The sequence below is a fragment of the Carassius gibelio genome, chromosome B2 (assembly GCF_023724105.1).
Source record: "Carassius gibelio isolate Cgi1373 ecotype wild population from Czech Republic chromosome B2, carGib1.2-hapl.c, whole genome shotgun sequence".
Taxonomy (NCBI): Eukaryota; Metazoa; Chordata; class Actinopteri; order Cypriniformes; family Cyprinidae; genus Carassius; species Carassius gibelio.
In genome coordinates, this window is record NC_068397.1 from 16846412 (window position 1) to 16868562 (window position 22151).

Consider the following 22151-nt stretch of genomic DNA (forward strand, 5'->3'; position numbering starts at 1 on the left):
CAAAGGTCATATATTGGTTCAAAAGATTTAGTGTGATTCACGTTACTCAGGTCATAATCCTGCCCTTCTGTCCTTATGCCTTTGAAGAAAGCCTTGAACTTCAGTGTGCTTCAAGAGTGATCTATATTCCCCTTCTGTTCTTTTTCTTTTCTCCTGCTGTGAAAAATATTGTTTTGAGAATTTAAGATGAAACCTTTTGGAATGTTCGTTTGAAAAGCTGGTGCTCTTGAATAAGAAATAATTATTCAAATCTTGGCAGACGCATCATGTTCCTTTTTTTTTTTTTTTTTTGAGGGCATTATGTGACAGTTGTGACACTTTTTTCTTAGACAAGATCATCTAGAGATGTAATTTTTCATTTTGTATGCAAGAGGACCTGGGTTCAAATCCCTATTTAACATGCACACACACACACACACACATTTATACATATTATATCATAACAGCCAGGGTGATCACCCAACATTTTTGTCTATGGACATTTTCAAACTAACATTTTGAACTCCTTTAGTTTTTCATAAGGAATAAAGTCATACTACAGAAACATAAAATATGCTACTTATACATGTTTTTGAAACATTTTCATTCTAATAATTACTGCAGTGACTAATGATTAATGAAGCAAGATTTTTTATCGATGACCATATGTTGCTTCATGGATTTAGTGTTCCACGTATTCTGTCACTCATTTACAGTGATGAATGGATTTAAATCACCAATTCCACAAAAATGGTAAACTGCACCTTACGTCTGCATTTGTAAGCACATTTTGTGAATCAGAGGATGTTCTCTGTGGTCATTAAACAAAATGTGCCATGCCTGTGAGATGCAGATTCCCTGAGCAGTGAGCGCAAACTGAGTTCCCTTGCTGCTCCTGCTGCTGTATTTAAGCACGCGATCGACTGAACAAATAGCATTTTCACACAAGGCTGACATTTTTAACTCTTAAGTCTTGAAAACTTTTGCAAAATGCCCACAAAAACAAATTAGTTCTGAATGAATCACCTTCAGTTATAGTGGGCTTTAACCCTTAACCTTTTTTGGGGGGGTGGGGGGGGGTATACTTGATCAGGCTTTTATTGCTCATGTAGAATGATATATATGAGAATATGGAGATCATAATTAAGAAGAGGAAAAAAAACTCCCAAAAAGCCCCAAACTGTTAAATGAGATTTTGTATAACACTATGTTACAGTATGTTATATTTGATACTCACATTTTAACACGATTTTTCTAAAAAAAAAAATATATATATATATATATATATATATATATATATATATATATATATATATATATATGTATGTATGGATAATCAAATAAAAAGTTGCTCTAGTCCAGTAACAGTTTGTCTTGAAATAATACTAACAATATAAAGGTAACCATTATATTCATTTTATAAAAATCAATAATTTCTTTAATTCTCATATACTGCAACCTGATGTTTTTAGATTTATACTAAAAGGCCTTTTACTTATTAGAAAAGTATGAATTAACAGTCATAGAGCAGATGGCAAGTACAGTAGTAGATTGCATATAAAAGGTTTTTCATCAAAGTTTTAAACATATTAATAATTTAGAGGCCTGTGTATGAAATATGCTACAGTAAGCTTCAAAGGTAAAAAGATTTTTTCATATTGATATGAAACTAATGCAATAAGCAACACTGGAATTACTGTACTTAATCTATAAAAACCAATTAAATTGGTCATCAATAATAATAACTAAATAAATAAAATAACTAAAATTGCTTTTTATTTTTGCTGCTAGCTCTATTTCTGATGTAGTATCACTTTTGTGCAATAATTGTATTCCTTTCACTTGTTTTCACTAGTTATCTCCCCTGGCTCATGTGTAGGATTCAGTTTGCTAGAGATGCAGCAGATTTTTTTGCTCTGTCATCTCATCGCTGTCTTTGCTTTCGCTGGATGAATATATATTCTCCTCACAATGCTCGTGTCCCTGCTGTGCTCAGGTTCTTGTCGAACACTTCTTTCACGGGGATGACAGGCCCAGTGCGAGTGCAGCGCTCCCTCTCCAGGGTCCTTACCTCCCAGCGCTTCCACATATGGAGTCTACAGCGAGACCCTCTGGGCCAGCCAAGTTGGGTGACCAAGGCAAGCTGGCAGTCGGGCCGTCTGGATTTGGAAGAGCAGGGTCTGTGGCCAGGCATGACCCAACACCACTGGGAGGACGGCCCAGAGATTAGGCTCGGCGGCCGCTGGCAAGCAGGACTCCCAGTGGTGGGGAGCAGATTGCGGGTAGTAACCTTGGTCGAGCACCCATTTGTGTTCACGCGGGAAGTGGACGAGGAGGGCCAATGTCCGGCAGGTCAGCTGTGCCTTGACCCTCAAACCAACAGCTCGGAAGTCCTCAACCAGCTGTTCAGAGAGCTGGAGCAAACCAACAGCAGTTCACTGCCAAATGACATGCGGAAATGCTGCTATGGATACTGCATCGACCTGCTGGAGAAGTTAGCGGAGGACATGCACTTCCAGTTTGACCTTTACATCGTAGGCGATGGGAAGTACGGAGCATGGAAAGGAGGTAGATGGACTGGGTTGGTGGGTGACCTTCTCAGTGGCGTGGCAGACATGGCCGTCACCAGCTTTAGTATCAACTCCGCTCGAAGCCGAGTAATAGACTTCACCAGCCCCTTCTTCTCCACCAGTCTCGGGATCCTGGTGCGGAGCAAGGACACGGCTGCACCCATCGGTGCCTTCATGTGGCCGCTCCACTGGTCCATGTGGGTGGGCATCTTTGTGGCACTGCATATCACAGCCCTTTTCATCACCCTTTATGAGTGGAACAGTCCGTTTGGCATGACCCCTCATGGACGCAACCGCATCAGGGTCTTTTCTTACTCTTCTGCACTGAACCTCTGCTATGCCATTCTGTTCGGACGGACCGTTTCCAGTAAAACTCCAAAGTGCTGGACGGGCCGCTTCCTCATGAATCTTTGGGCCATATTTTGCCTGCTGGTTCTGTCCAGTTACACAGCCAACCTAGCAGCTGTCATGGTCGGGGAGAAGACCTTTGAGGAGGTGTCAGGGATTCATGATGTCAAGGTAAAACACTGCATTTCATCCTGAAGAGGTGAAATACACAAATACTTTTGTTCGGTGATTTATTTAGACTGTGTTGTAAAATGTATCTCTTAAAATAAAAATCTTGTACATATGCACTACTGTGCAAATGTCTTAAGCCATTAGTATTTTCACCAACAAACTGGGCCAGTTATTTCTATCTTTTGGTGTAGCGTGTCAGTAGGAAATATGAGTTTACAATTCCAAACATTCTTTTTGCCATTAACAGTAATTCTCCAGTGAGATTTTTGTATGCACAAGGAGTCTGACAAAAGCCAGTGCTCAACACAGAGATCTCATCACCATCTAGTCCATCTGCAATTACATAAAGAATCATAACAAACTGAGACAGAACCAAATCCAAACAGAAGAACTTTGGCAACGTCTACAAGAAATCTTCCTGCAATGCTACCTGAAAAGCTATGTGCAATAAAATAAATTTATGATGACATTATTTTTTGAAGCATCGTCAGTTTACTGCAGTTTTACACAAGTGCCTAAAGCATTTTACAGTACTGTAACTTTACAGGTTGGTTTCTTTAAACATCTTGGAGACATTGCCACAGTTCTTGTGGATTTAGTCTGTTTTTATTTCTGATTCCTCATATAATCCCAGTATGATTACAATTAATGGAAAAAGGAATGTTTGGAAACTGATATTTCCCACTGGCCCACTACAGCAAAAGATATGTCTGGCTTAAAACCATTTTGTTTTGGTGAAAATACTAATGGCCTTAGACCTTTGTACAATTTACAGACATTACCGTTTTAAGTTTGGAGTCGTTATTTTAATGAGTCTGTTATGCTCACAAAAGCTACATTTATTTGATGGAGAATACAGTAAAAACAGTAATATTGTGAAATATTGTTGCAATTTAAATCAACTGTTTTCTATATATATATATTTCTTCTGTATTCTTTGATGAACAGAAAGTTAAAAAGAACAGCATTTATTTGAAATAGACATCTCTATTGATCGATTTAATGCATCTTTACTCAATAAAAGTATTTAAAAAATACCCCAAGCTTTTAAACAGTAGTGTATATTGTATGTGTCCACAAAAACATGAGTGAACCCTGATTCAAAAAACTATGGTAGTACCATGCAACGTTTTTTTTGGTACGTTTTTGTAAGTGCTAGGTTTATGTTTTTAAACCTTTCTCCCACAATCTATTCACATTGCATTGCTTTCATTTTGCGTTTTCCAGCTCCATCACTCGTCTCTGGGGTTTCGCTTCGGCACAGTTCGAGAGAGCAGTGCTGAGGACTATGTGAAAAAGAGCTTTCCGGAGATGTACGAGTACATGAGGCGCTTCAACAAGCCAACCACTCCGGATGGAGTCTCTACACTCAAGTAAGTGTTTAGACCCAGGAGAAAAACAAAAGATAACAGGCAATTGAACATAGCAGTGGAAAGTCCAATGAAAATATAATGATAAAGAGAGAGAGAGAGATAGTGGTAAATCTAATGAAATGATCAAACTGAATTTCTAAACAGCCTTTTTCATTTGAATGAAAAACACTTGCAATAAAGTGTATTTAGAAAGCTATCATCTTAAACACTCACACTCACATAGACACATTCATATTCTTTTAACTCAATAAAATCAAGTAGTGCTGAGCAGGAGCGCAACATGCAGAAAACAAATAAAGCTTTAACGGGAGATAGGCATCTTGAAAAAAGCCTAAAGGGAAATCAAGCTCACGTTTCTGCAGGATACACAGACATCAAGCAGCCCAAAGGCTGCAGGCGCATACTACAACAATAAATAGGGACACAATAAGAGGCCAGCAGTCAGTTCTCACCCTCAAGAGCTTCTGACACCGCTGTGGATCTGCTTTGTATGATGCACCATCAATATTATTCCTCTTTCATGAGGAATTATGTGCGCCATCCAGCTTGCTCAGTTTAAACAAACCGAGTCGACAGCAACAAGTGTCTGCTCTCCAGGCTTTCCGTCTGTAGTCTCGCTTTCCATTCATCCCTGAAAGAACAGGGACTGCTGCAGACTCCAAGCTGAGAAAGAGGCAGTCACTCTCAAGTCAAATCTAAACTTGCTGAATAAGGCCAAAGGTTTTCTTCTGAGACAACAGATAACTCCCCGGCAAACACACACACAGCGATTCATCCTCAGATTCAGGCTCCCACATAGTGCTGTATTTTTGCTTTGTACTTCCTGTCTTTTATGATTGACAACAGTTTTCTTTTCTTCCAATCCTTTTGGAGACACCTTACATGGTCAGCATTTTTAGAGTTGAGATCGCGGCCATAGTTGGGAACTGGGGGTGAGATTGTTTTAGGACAAGCATCCGGACAGTTTTATTTTTTATTTTTATTTTTTTAAGACGTTGCATAAGAGTCTTAGTTTGATCCTGCCAAATTTTCCTTCACTTTATTTTCTGTCACACTTGAGGTAAAATAGAGGTCAGCTGATGAGCAAGCATCACCTTACACTCGAAACTGATTATTTTCGAAAAAAAATTATTTTTATTTTGGGATAATGTAACCCATGCTGATTTTATTTAATTAGCTTAACTGAACACTATTATTAGCCACTGTTATTAGCTAAAACAGCATGTATTTATTTTGCCACCCTTATTAATAGGTTACACTATAAACCTCTATATGGAAAAAAAATATTTGCAATGTTAACTTTTATAAAGAAACAAAATGCTGGAGCAAATTACTTGCTGGGAAGTTACACACATAGTACACAAAAAGCACTTTCTATTCAGTAAATCTGACTAAATCCAGAAGATTTAAGCAGTTTATAGCTACAGGGTTTGGGTTTGGTTCAGGCTTATTGTAATCAACTTTTCAAGTCATTTAAAGTCTGTAGCGATTAGCAAAAGTTTGGCTGGCGGTGTCTGTTTTGTTTGGCTCTGACTATCCTCCTCTGTGTGTTGAAGGACAGATCCCCCTCAGCTAGATGCCTTCATCATGGATAAGGCTTTGCTGGACTACGAGGTGTCCATAGATGCAGACTGCAAACTCCTGACTGTAGGAAAACCATTTGCTATTGAAGGTAAGGACCTCTGTTCCGCTGAGACATATTGCTGTCTTTCAGGCGTCTAGCACCTCTGGCCATGCCGTGTTGAATTATATTAGCTTACAAAAGCCTGTGAAGTTGCTCTCTGAAAGGGCACAAGGTGTTTCTAACACTTTCTACAGACACATTATTAGAATTCCACCCACATTAAGAGCCGTCCATGAATTCACCTCAAGGCTGTTGTAATTACCCTCCAAATCGAAGCAAGTCAAGTTTGACACATGTCATTTCATAAGGGAAAGCTATTACAGGGTGTAGATGGGTTTCATGGCAGTCACCCAGGCGTGTCCGCACCTCTCATCCGGATGTTATCTCCTGCTGCATGCATAGGAATTTTCCCTGCTATCTGCCAAAAGCTTCCATTACGCCTTTGAGCCAGCTTTTTATTAGATGGATGATCAAGACTAAACCCTCGCTATCACATCTGCTGGCTTGAAATGGACAGCTCCGTCAGGGTCTGTAAAACCTGTAAACAGCCAGGTTCATAATCAAACCATGAAGGCGAAAAACCAGACTCCGGCATCTAAATTTGTCACAATGAAAAGTGTGTTGAGTAGTATATTAGTTTTTTAGTAGATAGATAGATAGATAGATAGATAGATAGATAGATAGATAGATAGATAGATAGATAGATAGATAGATAGATAAATAGATTCACAGGCTTTGCTCAAATTTAAAGAACGCCCTTCAGTAGAATCCATCTCTTCAGAGTGGACTGTGTCCTTTTAACGCTGCTGGAAAATCCCTTATTGTATTAGTTTCTACATCACATTTTATGACTGCCTGGATCCACTCCATTAAGAATATTCCAGCAGCCCGCCGGTGCCCCCTCTTCAAAGAGTTCAACAGTGCACATTTATTGGTTGTAGAGGACTGTGTAAAATACAGCGGTGCAACTCGGTAGGAGAGGACAGAAGTTTATCAGGATGCAAGGGATGTTGTGCCACGTGCTGAAAGGAGGGGAGGGATTGCTTACAGGGAGTGATGTGTGGGTTTGCCGGTGAGGCGAGGGCTTTGATGAAATTTGTGGATGTCAGATCTGAGCTCGTATCTCTCCGGCTGCCTGGCTGCAGAGACGCCACAATGACAGACGCTCTGTCTACGGTGCACTGGCACAAGATGCCAAAGATTCATGATTGTTCCTTCTCAAGGCTCTCTGACATATCAATAATAGAGGTATCAATTCACACTAGAATGCGGATGGTCTCTTTAACGAAAGCCCACAGCATAACTGATCCGGCTGAGCTTTATGAGTGAAGTTGTTTTGATATTCTATTAAAAAAAATTAATATGTTTGTCTAAAAGAGTATGTTCAAAACATTATGTCAGAGTATTGTTCAGAGTTTTGAAGTATGGTTCAGTTTGATAATGTTATTTAAAGCATTAGGGTTCCGCTTGTGAAAATCAATTGAGTTATATGTGCATTTCAAATCTCAAGAGTGTATTTTTTTTTTAATTGTACTTGCAGATAATATATCAATTAGTAAATAAAAGTCCTCTTACAGTAAGTGTACTTAAAGAGTACACTTTCATGACTATGTCTTAACATACTTAAAGGAATAGTTCAGAATTTCTAGAACAGATTTCTAGAAATTTAGCATTACATCACTTGCTCAACAGTGAATGGGTGCCGTCAGAATAAGAGTTCAAACAGCTGATAAAAGCATCACAATAATCCAGAAGTAATCCACACGACCCCTGTCCATCAATTAACACCTCGTGAAGTGGAAAGCTGCATGTTTAAATTTAACAAATCCATCATTTGGGTGTTTTAACTGCCACTTCTGAGTCCATAATCTATTAATGCATCTTCCAGTGAAAAGTCCATCCCATGTTTTCCTCTCACATCAAAATCCACCAACATACAGTATTTGTTTAGAACTGCTTTGGACAGTTTTCACGTGGAAACGGTTCGATCTGTGCATATTTCTCTCCTGATTCATACAAGATTATTTTTTCAATGGAGAAATCAATAATATCGATAGACGACTTACATTTTAGTCAAAAGCACCAGTTGGAAGTTAAAATTGTCTTAAAGATCAAAACTTTTCAGTTAATTGATGGACAGGACAGGAGTCTTGTGGATTACTTGTGGATTATTGTGATGTTTTTATCAGTTGTTTGGATTCTGACGGCACCCATTCACTGCAGGGCATCCGCTAGGTGAGCAAGTGATGTAATGTTAAATTCCTCCAAATCTTTTCTCGTGAAGAAACAAACTTGTCTACATCTTAAACAGTTTTTCATTTTTGGGATGAACTGTTCCTTTAATAATGTCAAATTTAAATAATTTGGTTTTAATAATCTTTAAAGAAGTACACTTATTTTTTAGGTGCTAACTAACATACTGAATAACATGTTTGTTCCTTCACAAGGTTCTCTGACATATCAATAATAGAAGAATCAATTCACACTAGAATGTGGTTGGTTCTTTAACAATACCCCACAGGCATGCATTGGTCTAGCTGAGTTGTTGTTTTGTTATTCTTTGTGCCTTCAGGTTATGGGATCGGGCTGCCCCAGAACTCCCCTCTCACTCGCAACGTGTCTGAATATGTCAGCCGCTACAAGTCTGACGGTTACATGGACATGCTGCACGACAAGTGGTATAAAGTGGTTCCCTGTGGAAAGAGGGTTTTTGCTGTGACAGAGGTGAGCCATCAAAAAAGACAGTCTTAGAGCAAGCGTGTGTTTTTGTTCACAGGCGAGCAAGCGGCTTCTGCCCTTGACCAAGCTCCTCTCTGAGCTCTTTTCCCCTTGAAAAATCCTTTTGTTTGGAATTACTGTCTCCTGCAGTTTAACAGCCATTCTGTCAGAGCGACGTCGGGCCACCACAATCCATTTTCATTCCCGAGGGTCTGTGTCAGCCGTACTGCCCCGCACACCTGAGGCTGTGAGCAGCAGCCGCCAGCGCACTCCATCAATGGAGCTTCAGTCAATAACCTCCCAGGAGTTGTAGCGCTCCTGTAAGACATTGTTTTGTACAGTCTGGCTTCATTACCTAACTGTGGTTATGAATGGGGGACTTCATGAGCACAAGCAATGACATTTGTTTTCGGCCCCTGTGCCAGCTGGAACTCAACTCACACTCCCCCCTCTCTCTTGCTCCGGAGCCAAGCTGTCCTGTCACCACAGACACCGCGCTCTAAAACCACTACTTTGCTGTGCAATAAATTCTCCAAACAAGCGGACAGGATCGACTGTGAGGTCCTCGCAGTCAGTCGCCCCCTTTGAATGTTTATTCTAGTGCTGTTTATAGTAAGAGCTTCAAATGCAAAAAGCGGCATTTTATCTCCTCAGCGTAATTCAGCCTTTATTAAATTAGTCAGAATTCTTCAAACAGCATCTTGGGTTGTAGCCAGATACAAAGATGCAGGGTTGAAAGCGATGGGGAATTCAAAGAAACAATCCAACATTAAGTGCTGCATCTGGCGTACTCTCAAAATAGATGAATAAATAAATAATGAGAAACAAATGCCAAAATGTGTTCCTTAATACTACTTTGTTGTTCACAGCAAAAGCACTTCTTTGGTTTTTGTGCCAAGAGAGTGTATAAAGCCAAAGACATATACATATTTGTCTAAAAGAGTACAGTCGAACCTTTATGTGGGAGAATTTGTAATATTTTTTTAATATGACATGATTGAAGGTAACACATTACAAAAAGGTTAATGCATTATAATGGTTAAGTGCATCCTTGTGAAAAAGAACTATGGATAATTGTATTAAATGTGCACATCAAATCTTAAACATTAGGCAACATTAGCAATACATGTTTTAAAATAATTTAGTTACATTATCTATCTGTGCATGTAAAATTATAATTGTTCATGTTAGTTCACGGTGCATTAATTAAAAAAGAAATACAACTTTTGATTTTAAATAAATATTATTAAATGTGGAAATAAACATTGATCGATCGTGGTATAGATAGGCTTGGGGTGAGTTAAAATGAGTTACTAATGTAATTACATGCTGATATTTTTAATACCTCTTTGTACAGCATGTATGTACAAATTAAATGCATTGTATTAAATTATTAACTTAAAGGTTAGTACATAAAATGCATATATATGTGCATTTAGCCACTATCCCCCAGTACACTCTCTTGGAAAGGGACATCATGATAAAAGGCTGTAGCCAATCCTGTTATATGGTAAGAATGAACACATTCGCAGAAGAGGTATGATGGAGTGAACATGGGACTACAGTCTCAATGTGTGCAGTGTTGGGTGACCAATGAGTGTCTGATATTGCGAAACATGCCCCACACATATGAGGGACAGGAAGTGGAATATTTTCCCCTTTTCAACTACTCCAAGTCAGCATAACTTTCATTTCAATTATAACAGCAATACTTTATAAAATTGTGATTAGTTCTAGTCAGCAGGACTCCTTCTCCCTCCAGATCAAAGCCATTGCAGGGGGATGATGGATTCCTTTGTGTATGTTGGGGCTTCTAACACCCGAGGGGAAAATAACATTGGGTCAGGCACTAGAAGGTCTATTATACATGGAGAGAGCTAAACAGTTAACAAGAAAACAAGAACACTGGTAAAACATCTGCTGATATATTCAATTAAATATTGCTGATTTATAGGTTGCTTGCAAAAAATGTATAGGTTGCTTGTCGTCAGCTTCTTAAAAATGGCTCTCAGTGGAGCCTAACTCTGACTGCTTGGTCACATAGGTACAAGAGATGCCATTGAAAAATATCTATAATCTGTATATCCATAGTAAATAATAAACAAATAATGGAACACAAATTGCCGTTCAAAAGTTTGAGGTCGATAAGATTTTTTAAATGTTTTTAAAAAGACTCATGTCTCATATAAAGGCTCCATTTATTCGATCAATAATACAGTAAATGTTGTGAAATATTACTACAGTTTAATATAACTGCTTTCTATATTGATATCTTTTCAAATTTATCAATGGTGCTTCAGAAATGATTCTAATAGGCTGATTTGGTGCTTAAGAACCATTTCTTCGTTTTATTATTATTATTAATGTTGAAAATATTTGTGCAGTGCAGCAAAAAAAAAAAAAAAAAAAGATAAGTTCTCAGGGGAAAAGGTGCAGTCAGTGACAGTACTGTGTTTCCGCTCTGATCTTTTCTCTTGTGTTTTTATGCATTATTGTTCATGTGTGTGCAGACTCTGCAGATGGGTATCCAGCATTTCTCGGGGCTGTTTGTGCTGTTGTGTGTGGGGGTGGCAGGTGCTTTGCTCACTCTGCTTGGAGAGCACACTTTCTTCCGATTCATCCTGCCTCACCTCCGCCACCAGCAGAGATTCAAATACTGGCTCCACACCAGTCAGGTGAGCGCCTGCCTCAATATAGACAAACATACCGAAATAACCTTCAAAAACAGATCAGTGTATAAAGGCTGATAATGTTAAAGTAGTGTCAGTTAACTAAAGGAATTACTATTTTACTCTTATCCCTTTTAAATCTTATTCAAGAAGGCATGTTCCTGTTATAAACACAGGTGCGTCTGCTCCCTCTAGTGTTAGAAAGCTGAAAGCACAATTTAGGAGGTTATACAGGTGCATCTAAAAAAATAATAATAATATCATGGAAAAGTTTTTTGTAATTTAATAATAAAGAAGCTAACCTTCTTATATTTTAGATTCATTGCACACAAACTGAAATATTTCAAGAGTTTTTTGTTTTAATTCTGATGGTTATGACTTACAGCTTAGGAAAATAAAAAATTCAGTATCTCAAAAAATGTGAATATTTTCTCAAAGATCATTCAAAGAAAGACTTACAAAACAGATATGTTCAAGATCTCCAAAGCAGGTTTAATTAAGCTCTTAGTACTTGGTTGGGGCTCCTTTTGCACAAATTACTGCTTCAATGCAGCGTGGCATGGAGGTGATCAGCCTGTGGCACTGCTGAGGAGTTACTGAAGCCCAGGTTGCTTTCATAGCGGCCTTCAGCTTCTCTGCATTGTTTGAAAGATGTTACTTATCTTCATCTTCACAATACCCCATAGATTCTCTGTGAGGTTCAGGTCAGGTGAGTTGGCTGGCTAATCAAGTACAGTAATACCATGGTCAGCAAACAACTTGGAAGTGGTTTTGGCACTGTGGGCAGGTGCTAAAGTCCTGCTGGAAAATGAAATCACCATCTCCACAAAGCTTGTCTGCAGATGGGAGCATAAAATGCTCCAAAATCTCCTGGTAGATGGCTGCATTCACTTTGGACTTGATAAAACACAATGTGTCATGGCACCCAAATCATCTCAAACTTCAGAACCTTCACACTGGACTTCAAGCAGGTTGGATTCTGTGCCTCTCCACTTTTCCTCCAGACTCAAGACCTAGATTTCCAAATAAAATGCTGAATTTACTTTTATCTGAAAAGAGGACTGTGGACCACTGAGCAAGTCCAGTTCTTTTTCTTCTTACCCCAGGTGAAATGCTTCTGATGTTTTTTCTGGTTCAGGAATGGCTTGGTTCTAGGAATGTGACAGCTGTAGCCTTTTTCCTGAAAACGTCTGACTCTTAATGCGCTGACTTCGGCTTCAGTCCACTCCTTGTGACACTCTCCCAAGTTCTTGAATCAGCTTTTACTGACAATCTTCTCAAGGCTGTGGTCATCCCTGTTGCTTGTGCACTTTTTTCTACCACACTTTTTCCTTCCAGTCAACCTTCTATGAATATATTTTGATACAGCACTCTGTGAACAGCCAGCCTATTCAGCAATGACCTTCTTCATTGCTTACCCTCCTTGTGGAGTGTGTTGATGATTATCTTCTGGACAACTGTCAAGTCAGTAGTCTTTCCCATAATTGTGGTTGCATGTTCTAAACTAGCCCAAGAGATACCCAGTATTTATACTCAAAATTAATCAAACTAATCCAGCTCAAAATTGAATATTGAAATTCTTTGATACTGAATTTTACATTTTCCTAAGCTGTAAGTTGTAACCATCTAAATAATAATAAATAAATATTTCAGTTTGTCTGCAGTGAATCTAGAATATAAACTTGCTCTTTTATTATTAAATCACCAAAAATAAAGACCTTTTCCATGATATTCAAAATTTTTGAGTTGCACCTGTATGTGGTTACTCATGTATTGTATTTGATTTTGTATAGCTTATATTGAATATGACTGTTGTTCTGTATCCTTTTTCTGTTTCTACAGAAAATCCACCGTGCATTAAATATGGGTTGTGATGATGAGAGGAAATCAGAGGTTGACAGCAGTGACAGATGGTAAATTAAGATTATTATGTAATAAACTGACAAATTTCTTAAAAGTGCAATGTAATGTATTAATTCTCCTCATTGAAGTTTAGACTAACGTTATTGTCAAATTACAGCAATCTATTATGGGCCTATTCTGATGGGCCCAATGTTATTTATTTTATAAGTAACATTTAACCCTGTAAAGACATAAAATTATACATACACAGTGTGTGTGTGTGTATATATATATATATATATATATATATATATATATATATATATATATATATATATATATATATATATATACAGTATATATATATGTTACTGTAGGCTTTATAGGGTAAATAAGTTGTATGATGATGTACAGATAATAAACTGAAACTGGATCAACCTATCACCCTTTATTTTAAGCTGATGACACTATAATTTGCATACAGTGTATAATAAAACATTCTTGGGCTTTGAACTCATTTAAACTAAGCAGTTATTCTTTTTTTAAACACACTCCTAAGAAAGAAAATATAACACAAAGGACAAAAATCGATACTGGACTCTCCAGTAAAAAGCAAGTCGATTCATTCAGTTTCATTAATGGCATATTGAAGAGGCCCCGTGTTTCCATTGATTGTGTGGTCTGTTTGTGAAGTGCTGTGTCCCTGCATCTTGTAAAGTTGACTGCTACTGTTTTTTCCTCTCAGTACCACCTTGTGCCTGTCAGAGAACTGTAATCTCCACCGTCTGCCACCCTCCACTTCCTCTCCACCGCCCTCCACCTCTTCGCCTTCCCCTTCAACTTCTACAACCAAGTGGAACAATCAGAGCACTATGGCCGGTCGAGAGGCCAAAGAGCAAAACAAGCGTGTCCATTTCAACTTGGAGACTCTCAACAGCTACCAACTCCAAGCTCCGCCCACTGGACCAGAAAGAGGCCGGCGGGGGTTGGTGGGAAGCCCACCCACCCAGCTCTGTTCCAACGGCGGCCCTAATCCCAGTCTCAGCCTTGTGCTCTCACCCCCGGCCTGTTCTGGACTCTCAACGCCATGGGAAGAGGAGCTGCAGGAGCTGCAAGGGAGGATCGAGGAGTTTCGCGGCCAGCTCAGGGCCGCCCTGGCCAGGCGAGCCGAGCTCCAGCGGACCCTGGTCAGACAACGACTCAGTCAATCCCAAACAAGCTCAGAATCTAATCCCACCACCAACACCCTGACCAAAGACATCAACAGGGGGAGGTGATGTACACTATGTGTCGGGACACTCACAAAGACAGTGGACATGAGGGGATACGGGACCTTCTCTCAGCTGGGAAGTCATGCCGTGCTGTTTTCCGGCTTCTCCTTACTCAGTGACTGCTGGAGTGCTGCAGTGATGGATGAAACACTATGTTCATCTGGAGATTCAGCTTGTAATCCTGCAGTCTGGCTGACTTCCAGCTCCAGAGAGAAAGCATTTATCTGTGTATGTGTGTGTGTGTGCGTGTGCGAGTGTTTAAAGCCAGGCAACTGGACAGAGAACAAAAACTTAATGCAACCATTCACTGCTGGCCAAAGTGAATATCTGCATCCACAGACGTCCAGCATGGAAATGGCTACATTTTGTAAATAATTCAATGGGATTACATAGTGGGCAATGATGCCTTGGAGAGCAGGCCCACGGACCGCCCACAGTCCGTTTAGTGACTGACTGATGCATATTGCACGCAAAAATAACAACTTCAGTTCTGATGTGATTGTTAGGTGTTTAGCAACTTCTGGAAATAAAGGCACAAAGGTTTTTTGATCAGTCGTCATGGTCAAGTTAAGGTCTGATACAGTAAACACTTTTGAGGAGGAACTAATCACTTTGCAGGGTTAATAACAGCAGGGTTTGGCTTGAGGCATTTAGTAGCAAGTTCACGAGACATCCACAAGCAGAAAATATAATCAGCAATGTCCATAAAAGAATTTCACACAAAAATTCAGATTCTCTTAACATTTTCTGCTATTTTGAGTTTCCTATACAGCCATTGACAGCAATAGTGAGACATGAATTCAAATTAGAGAATAATCATTGATATTGTGGCCAGAAATTAAGAATAAATTCCAACAAATTATACAATTTTATTTCATTTCCATTCCCTCATTTCAGTTAAAGTGGCCTCGGCTTAATGTGTTCCTTTTATTTTAAATAAATCAAGAAAACTAATTAGTAAAACATAGCTATGATTTACTTCAACAAGTGAACAAATTAATAAGACATGGCCACAATATCTTTTTGGTAGAACACTTGCGTTAGCAAGCAAGCAAGCGCAAGTTTGTGGGTTCGATTCCCCGGGAACAACATGATAAGTAAAAATGGTTAGCCTGAATGCACTCTAAGTTGCTTTGGATAAAAGCATCTGCTAAATGCATAAATGTAAAAATGAAACGGACTGTGTTTGGCCGTTTTACATGTTAATCGGGTTGCCTCTTCCTGTTTGAGTGGGCGGTTCCTGGCCAAAATAAGCTTCAATGGACCAAACTTTACATTTTAATTAAACCACTTCTTGTCTTGCTGTGGTGTACTTTTTCCACACTTATAATGTTTGAATAAATATATTGTTTGCTTGTGTGTTTTAACGGTGATAAAATATGATTCTGATTTGAGCTGTTTGATCTTCAAATGTCACAGCCCTATATATAATCTAAATGTTATCAAGTGTGAAAGAGTTATTGCATTTAAAATTATTAATAAACATTTTCAAATAAACATTTATCAGTGAAGTCAGTTTCACTTTTAGCAGTTGGTTTGCAACAGTCGATTTGTGAGGACATCTTTTGAAGTCACTCAGTCTGTGCTAGTTATTTTATTTAGTTATCATTTCTGTAAAATACTGTATGTGACTGTCGCCCTTTATGCTTGATTCAATGCCAAATTTATAAAACCAGTGTTTACTAAACAATGTTAAACTAGGTTAACAGTCTAAAATGTTGGTTGTAGCTGTCAAACTCTTTCACTATTGCAAGATGATGGTGTTCTTGAATTCATTTTCAGACCAAACTTCAAAGTAAGTTTTTAGAGCAAACTGTCTGAGGGAGACTGTCAGGGGGCTGAGGAGGAGACTGTCAGACTGATAGACGAGCAGCCAGTTTCCATTGGGACACTGATGAACAATGACCTCATTATGTAGCATTGCTGTGTTTTTTCAGAGAGTGGGCATGCTTGGCTGGGCATTAAGTCTTTGATAAAAAGGTTAGTGTCAGTGTTTGACAGTCTTCACTAGTCTTGGAGCTCAAGTGAGTTTCAGCCTAAATTCTTAGTTTGAATCAATGTAGCAACGCTGATTTGAGAAAAAGGCTAAATGAAAAATACCAATCAAAACACTTCAAAATGAGTGGTTAATCATTACCAGGTTTAATTCAAGTTTAATTCAAGTTTTTTGTCAAGATCACATAAAAAAATATTTTGTTACATCGAGATCTTAAGAAAACAAGAATTATTTTGAAATCACAAGAAAACAATTTTGATACATGATGTAGCCCTTAGCTGTAGTGCTACCCTGCTGCTACAGTTTACACAACATGACCTGAGCGAGAGCTGCCATATGTCGATGCTTCATACCCCACACAGCCTGACACTCAATGCTTTCTGGAGAAAAATATGTCCATTATTAATAACTGTAGTTGCTAGCTCAAATCTTAATATACCAATCTTAACTGAACAAACAAAAACATTAACTATCACTTTAAAATGATTACTATCCATGCAACTGTATATGCAAGTGGGTGTGCTTATTTATAAGTTATTATAAGCTGTGAATAAAGAATGTAAAATGTAAACCTGGTGGGGACAGTAGTTCAGCTGAAGAAAGAAATGAGCAATGGGTTTTCATGATCTATATCCAATATAGTGAGTAAGGGAATAGAGAATGTTTAGTGACAAATTTATAGATCTGATCTTACATCGGTTTTAATTATGCAACATGTCTAAAAACTAAAACAGAACACAAATCTAGAAACAGAGAGAATCAAGAGACTGAAAATTGCCAATCATCTATCCTAATTTTTTTTTTTTTTTTCAGAATACTATAGTACGTTAGTTAGTACTTCTCTACTGCTCAAAAACACAAAGACAAATAACACAGAGCCTGTAGCACACAAGCAATGACAGATAATGTACAAAAAGCAAGCAGTGTAGGTCTAACGAAATATCATGCGCAGTGAAGGACAGATGATGGCTGTGAGGAATAAATTCACACTGAGAAATTCAAATTACATTTTTATGATTTTTGTGAATGGTGCACATGCACAGGGAAATGAAAAGCACATTTTTTTAAAAGGTGGACTGTTTTTAGTGGTGTGCATCAGCATAGTAACATGCTAACCTGCACTGAAATTACAAACCAAAACAGAACCATCAGCTGTGACACACTGCATATAAGACACAGGTAAAGCAGGGTTGACCAATCCTGTTCCTAGAAGGTTAATGTCCTGCAGAGTTTAGCTTCAACTCTAATTAAACACTTCTAAAATGAATCAAGGTCTAGAGGACCTCTATTAAAAACTTTCAGGCCAGTGTCTTGGAGAAGGTCAGAATTAAGCTTTGCGGGAAGCTGGCCCTCCAGGAGTAGTGAACATATCTCTAGCTCCAAATGAAAGAAGAAAAAAGTGAAAGGACTTTAGAGACAAAATTACCCAGCTTTTATTGATAATTGCTGTTATTAATTTTTTGTTGCTCATCAAACGTACATACTCACAGAAGCTGCAGACCTGCAGTAGGTAGATCTATGGCCTGGACAGTTTGAGGCCCCTGTTGTTCCTGTAATCACTTGGACCATCAATTAAAATTTTCATATTTATTTATGCTTTAATATTCACTACTGGTTGTCATACAATTACAGAAGAAAAATACAATTCACCCTTTTCTAAGATTCCAAGGGCCATTCAGCTATCTGAGAAGAAAAGACAACTTTTTGTGTATAACAATATTATTTATTATCACCATTTACTACATTTTATTTCATAAAAAAAATCATGAACTAGGTTGATTCCTCTTGATGACTCTCTTTTAACTGTTGTTCAGTCCTCATTTCAAAATGTTCCCGATCACTGAAAAAAAAAAAAAAAAACTTAAGTTGGATAGTTGTAGAAAGAAATGATTATTTGTGAATGATGGCAGATGGTCATGTATGACCATGTTTTCCTTTATAATATCCTTACAGTACCTTAAGTAAATGAAAAGTCCTTGCAGAAATTTCTCCTCAGCCTCCAGGATGGACATATTTTCCACAAAAGCCAGGGCACAGATCATGGACTACCAGAAAAAGAATTGAGAGAAAGTTCTAGAGAAAGTACATCCATGATGAATTTGATTGATTCACCCACACTGTGGGTGTGCTGTCCTGAAATGAAGTCAGGTGAGAGTGGATCGCATCATCTGCCCCTGATCTTCAGTGTATACCGGCTCAGGTCCTAACTTGTCAGAATGCTTGAGAAAAGTGTAAGGCCACTTCTTATTATTTTGACCACTGCCTTGTCTTTCAAAAGAAAGATAACATTTGTATTTGCTAAAATCTTTTAATTTCATTTAAATTGTATGAATGTACTGTAGGTTATCAAGAATAGAAATGTGAGTACTGCCATGTGAGATTTTTACAGAGGTGATTATGAAAACAATGACAAGGCATGATTTTGCCTTATCAGATTTGGTGACTGTCCTGTATATCTGTGGCTGTTCATATCACAGTATAATACTTTCTAGGACAGGGGTTCCAAACTTGGGCCCTCAAGGTCCACTTTACTGCACAGTTTAGCTCCAGCTTGATCAAAATTGCCTGCCAGTTACTTTCTAATAATCCCAAGGACCTTGATTAACTTGTTCAAGTGTGTTTGATTAGGGTTAGAGGAGCTAAACTCTAAAATTTCAAATACAGTAAGTCTGAAAGACTTGATTAGCTGGATCATTCAATGGTTTAATTATAGGGTTAAATCCAAACTCTGCAGGGCTATGGCCTTCCCGGGAACTGAGTTTGCTCCCCTGTGCTAGAGTATCTGTCTGAATATGCCTCTGATTGTCCACATCAACACTCTACGATCCACAGACATGGATTTTTCTTCAGCTGCTACACAGATGACATGCAGCTATTCATCTAGTTCCAGCTCGACACCCCGCAGTGCATGGATCTATCCTTACCTGGCAGACGTCTCGCAGCCTGAGTGAAAGAACATCACCTTCAACTCAACCTAGCAGAGACAGAACTTGTCATCTTCTCAGCTAGCCCAGTGATTCAACATCAACCAAAACAGACATAAAGGTCATTCAAAAGTATGCTGTGAACACTTCTGCACATGAATAACAACTGCACTTACACTTAAAACCATTCAAAAACTACTATTTTATGTGTATTTTACGTGTTGCTTCACTCACCAGAAAAGTTGTATGATATAGAGGAAGTTAAATATTGACGTTTTTGATGGATTGATTGATTTATTGACTCATTTAGTGGTGATCAGTTCCATTTAAATACAGAAATTACAGTACCATTATTAACGCAAACATTCAGCATAATTGCATACAATTTAGCCTTGTATAATTGAGACTCTTATTTTCGTGTTTCCCATTTCCTCGTTATGTCTGTAGTTCACTTCTTTGACTGATTACAAAATAATGTTGCCACTCACATTATTTATTTAAAAACATTTGTTTGACTTTCTTCAAAAACGACACAGTTAACTTTGAGTGAAAAAATGAACTTATTATAATATTGCAAATTATGGTAATGGATGCAGTACATTGAATTTGGTTTGCAGTTTTACAACTTCTCTCCTCTGCCGTTAGAAGCAATGTAGGAAACATAATGGAATGTTTGTTTTGGTTTCTCAATCACGTTGACTGAATTGTTGCCTCCAGAAAACAATTTAAATGTAATTGCATCACTTCTGCATTTGTCAAGAACGAAATCCAAGGGATTCCGCGAGAGTTTCATAGGTGTGATGGCAAACATATTCCACAAGAGGTCTCCAGTGCTGTTCTGCAGGACTGAGCCTAAAACATTCAAGGGTTTGCCTAAATATGAGCTTGTGAATGAAACACCATTCCTTTCTTTTTTTTAATCACAGAAATTAAGATTCTTTAAGGATAAAGCCTCTTTTTTTGTGCGTGTGTGTGTGTTTTTTTTATCAAGTCGAATAACGATAAAGGTCATTATAATAATAAATAGGCCTATGTTAACTTCCACACCAGCAGTCGATAATTTCCTGTTTATTATAAGCACATGCTTAAGTTTAATGCTGGAATTATTTAAACTCAGGTAGATACTTATTGGCTTCCAAATATTGTTTTTTATCATTCATAAGCTAAAAAAAAAAAAAAAAAACTTCTGAAAATGACTCCAACAATACTGTACTGTTATAATTGTAGTGTCTCTATTTTCATTGAAAAAGAATTATTATTAAAATGTTATAGTTATTGTTACAGTAATCATCTTGAACAGGCCTTGGTAATAAAATGGCACTAAAATGGTCCATATATTTGTGCATGTGATTCAAGAGATGCAGTAGGTCTTTTTTCCCTTCTTTTCATTCTGTTTACCTCAACTTAAATCCCTCCTTAATCTTATCAGCAATGGTGCCACTATGATGTCATGCATCCGCCAAAGCAGGACACACAGCCAGAGAGCCGGATGCTCATGGAAAGAATGTAAATACCAGTGGACATAAACCTTGACTTATGAGCTTGTCCCTCACCACACGTTTTACAGCAGTTCTTATTTATTTCAAGTACATGGTCATATGAGATGTGATCTGAAGTGAGAGCTAGGCAAAAATCAATCATGATGCAATCATGCAGTGCTAGTCCATAAAATGAACCTGGGAGACCAGAGCAGCATATCTGGACACAATAATTAGGTCAGCTGTCAGAATACAAACTGATCCCAAAAGCATTCAACTGAAAATATTCCAAAAAGTTTTTTTTTTGTTTTGTTTTTTTTTAAGAGAGAATCTCTTGAATAATGTGACTTGGAGCACCTCATCCTCAATTTTGAGTCTGTAATGAGTCTGTATAAAATTGATGAGAGCGTGAAACATGTTGTGAAGGCAGTCGAGTCACATAAGGTGTGCGACTAATTGGCCAGAGAGAATGTGAGGAGTGAGGCTGAATGGCTGACTGATGATTTTATTAACTCTGCAGCTGGGCCCAGTCCGGAGGTGTGGGAGGACTGCCCAAGAGGCCACACACAGTCTCCTGGGAAACTAACGGTGAGCACATTGCTCAGACGAGATCCCTTATTCTTTTAGTGTGGGAGAGGGGGAAATAGGGGGAGGAGCTGATTTTATTTTTATCTTTAGTTCTCTGGTATGGCACATTTGGAGCAATGGAGCAGAGATTTTTGCAGTATAGTTTAGCATTTGTGTTTGCATTTAGTGTCCTGTTTCTTGTCAGATGATGATGGATTTAAGTAATTCAAAGATACATCACAAATGCAAATCATATAAAAAATTACTTGTTTTTTATTATTACAAATACATTTTATAGATTTTTCTGAGACTTAGAAATCATTGTAACAAAGTCTCATTATTAAGCTGAAATCTTAAATCCATTTTTTTTTTGCCATGAATAGTTAGTCTGTTACACATTATTAATATTCAAACTTGAATGTTGTGTCTGCCAGTGTGATTTAGTATGTAGTATGTAGTATGTAGGGTGACATTTTGTCATATATTCCATAAGAGAGAATATATATATAACAAATATATATATTCATAGAATATAACAAAATATTTTATTTTGGATGAGATTAATCACTATATATATATATATATATATATATATATATATATATATATATATATATATAT

The 22151-nt window shown here is 37.9% G+C and overlaps 1 protein-coding gene and 1 long non-coding RNA gene across 3 annotated transcripts in view; one reads left to right on the top strand and one right to left on the bottom strand.

Annotated features, from left to right (window-relative positions):
* grin3ba (glutamate receptor, ionotropic, N-methyl-D-aspartate 3Ba) overlaps positions 1-16066 on the top strand; it is a 42091-nt gene extending 26025 nt beyond the window's left edge. The window contains exons 3-9 of the mRNA XM_052547696.1: positions 1976-3068; positions 4296-4441; positions 5998-6113; positions 8638-8789; positions 11294-11458; positions 13295-13365; positions 14040-16066. Coding sequence (XP_052403656.1) covers positions 1976-3068; positions 4296-4441; positions 5998-6113; positions 8638-8789; positions 11294-11458; positions 13295-13365; positions 14040-14571 — 2275 coding nt within the window. The 3' untranslated portion in view covers positions 14572-16066. The remainder of the gene's footprint in view (positions 1-1975; positions 3069-4295; positions 4442-5997; positions 6114-8637; positions 8790-11293; positions 11459-13294; positions 13366-14039) is intronic.
* Positions 16067-16684: 618 nt separating this feature from the next.
* Positions 16685-22050, bottom strand: LOC127950676 (uncharacterized). 2 transcript variants are annotated; one of them, XR_008152505.1, is made up of 3 exons: positions 19486-22050; positions 18518-18606; positions 16685-18401 (listed from the first exon to the last, which is right to left on the bottom strand). It is a non-coding gene; the product is annotated as an uncharacterized LOC127950676 (long non-coding RNA). The 2 variants fall into 2 exon arrangements; XR_008152504.1 differs by having other exon boundaries at positions 18518-22050.
* Between the last annotated feature and the right edge of the window lie 101 nt (positions 22051-22151).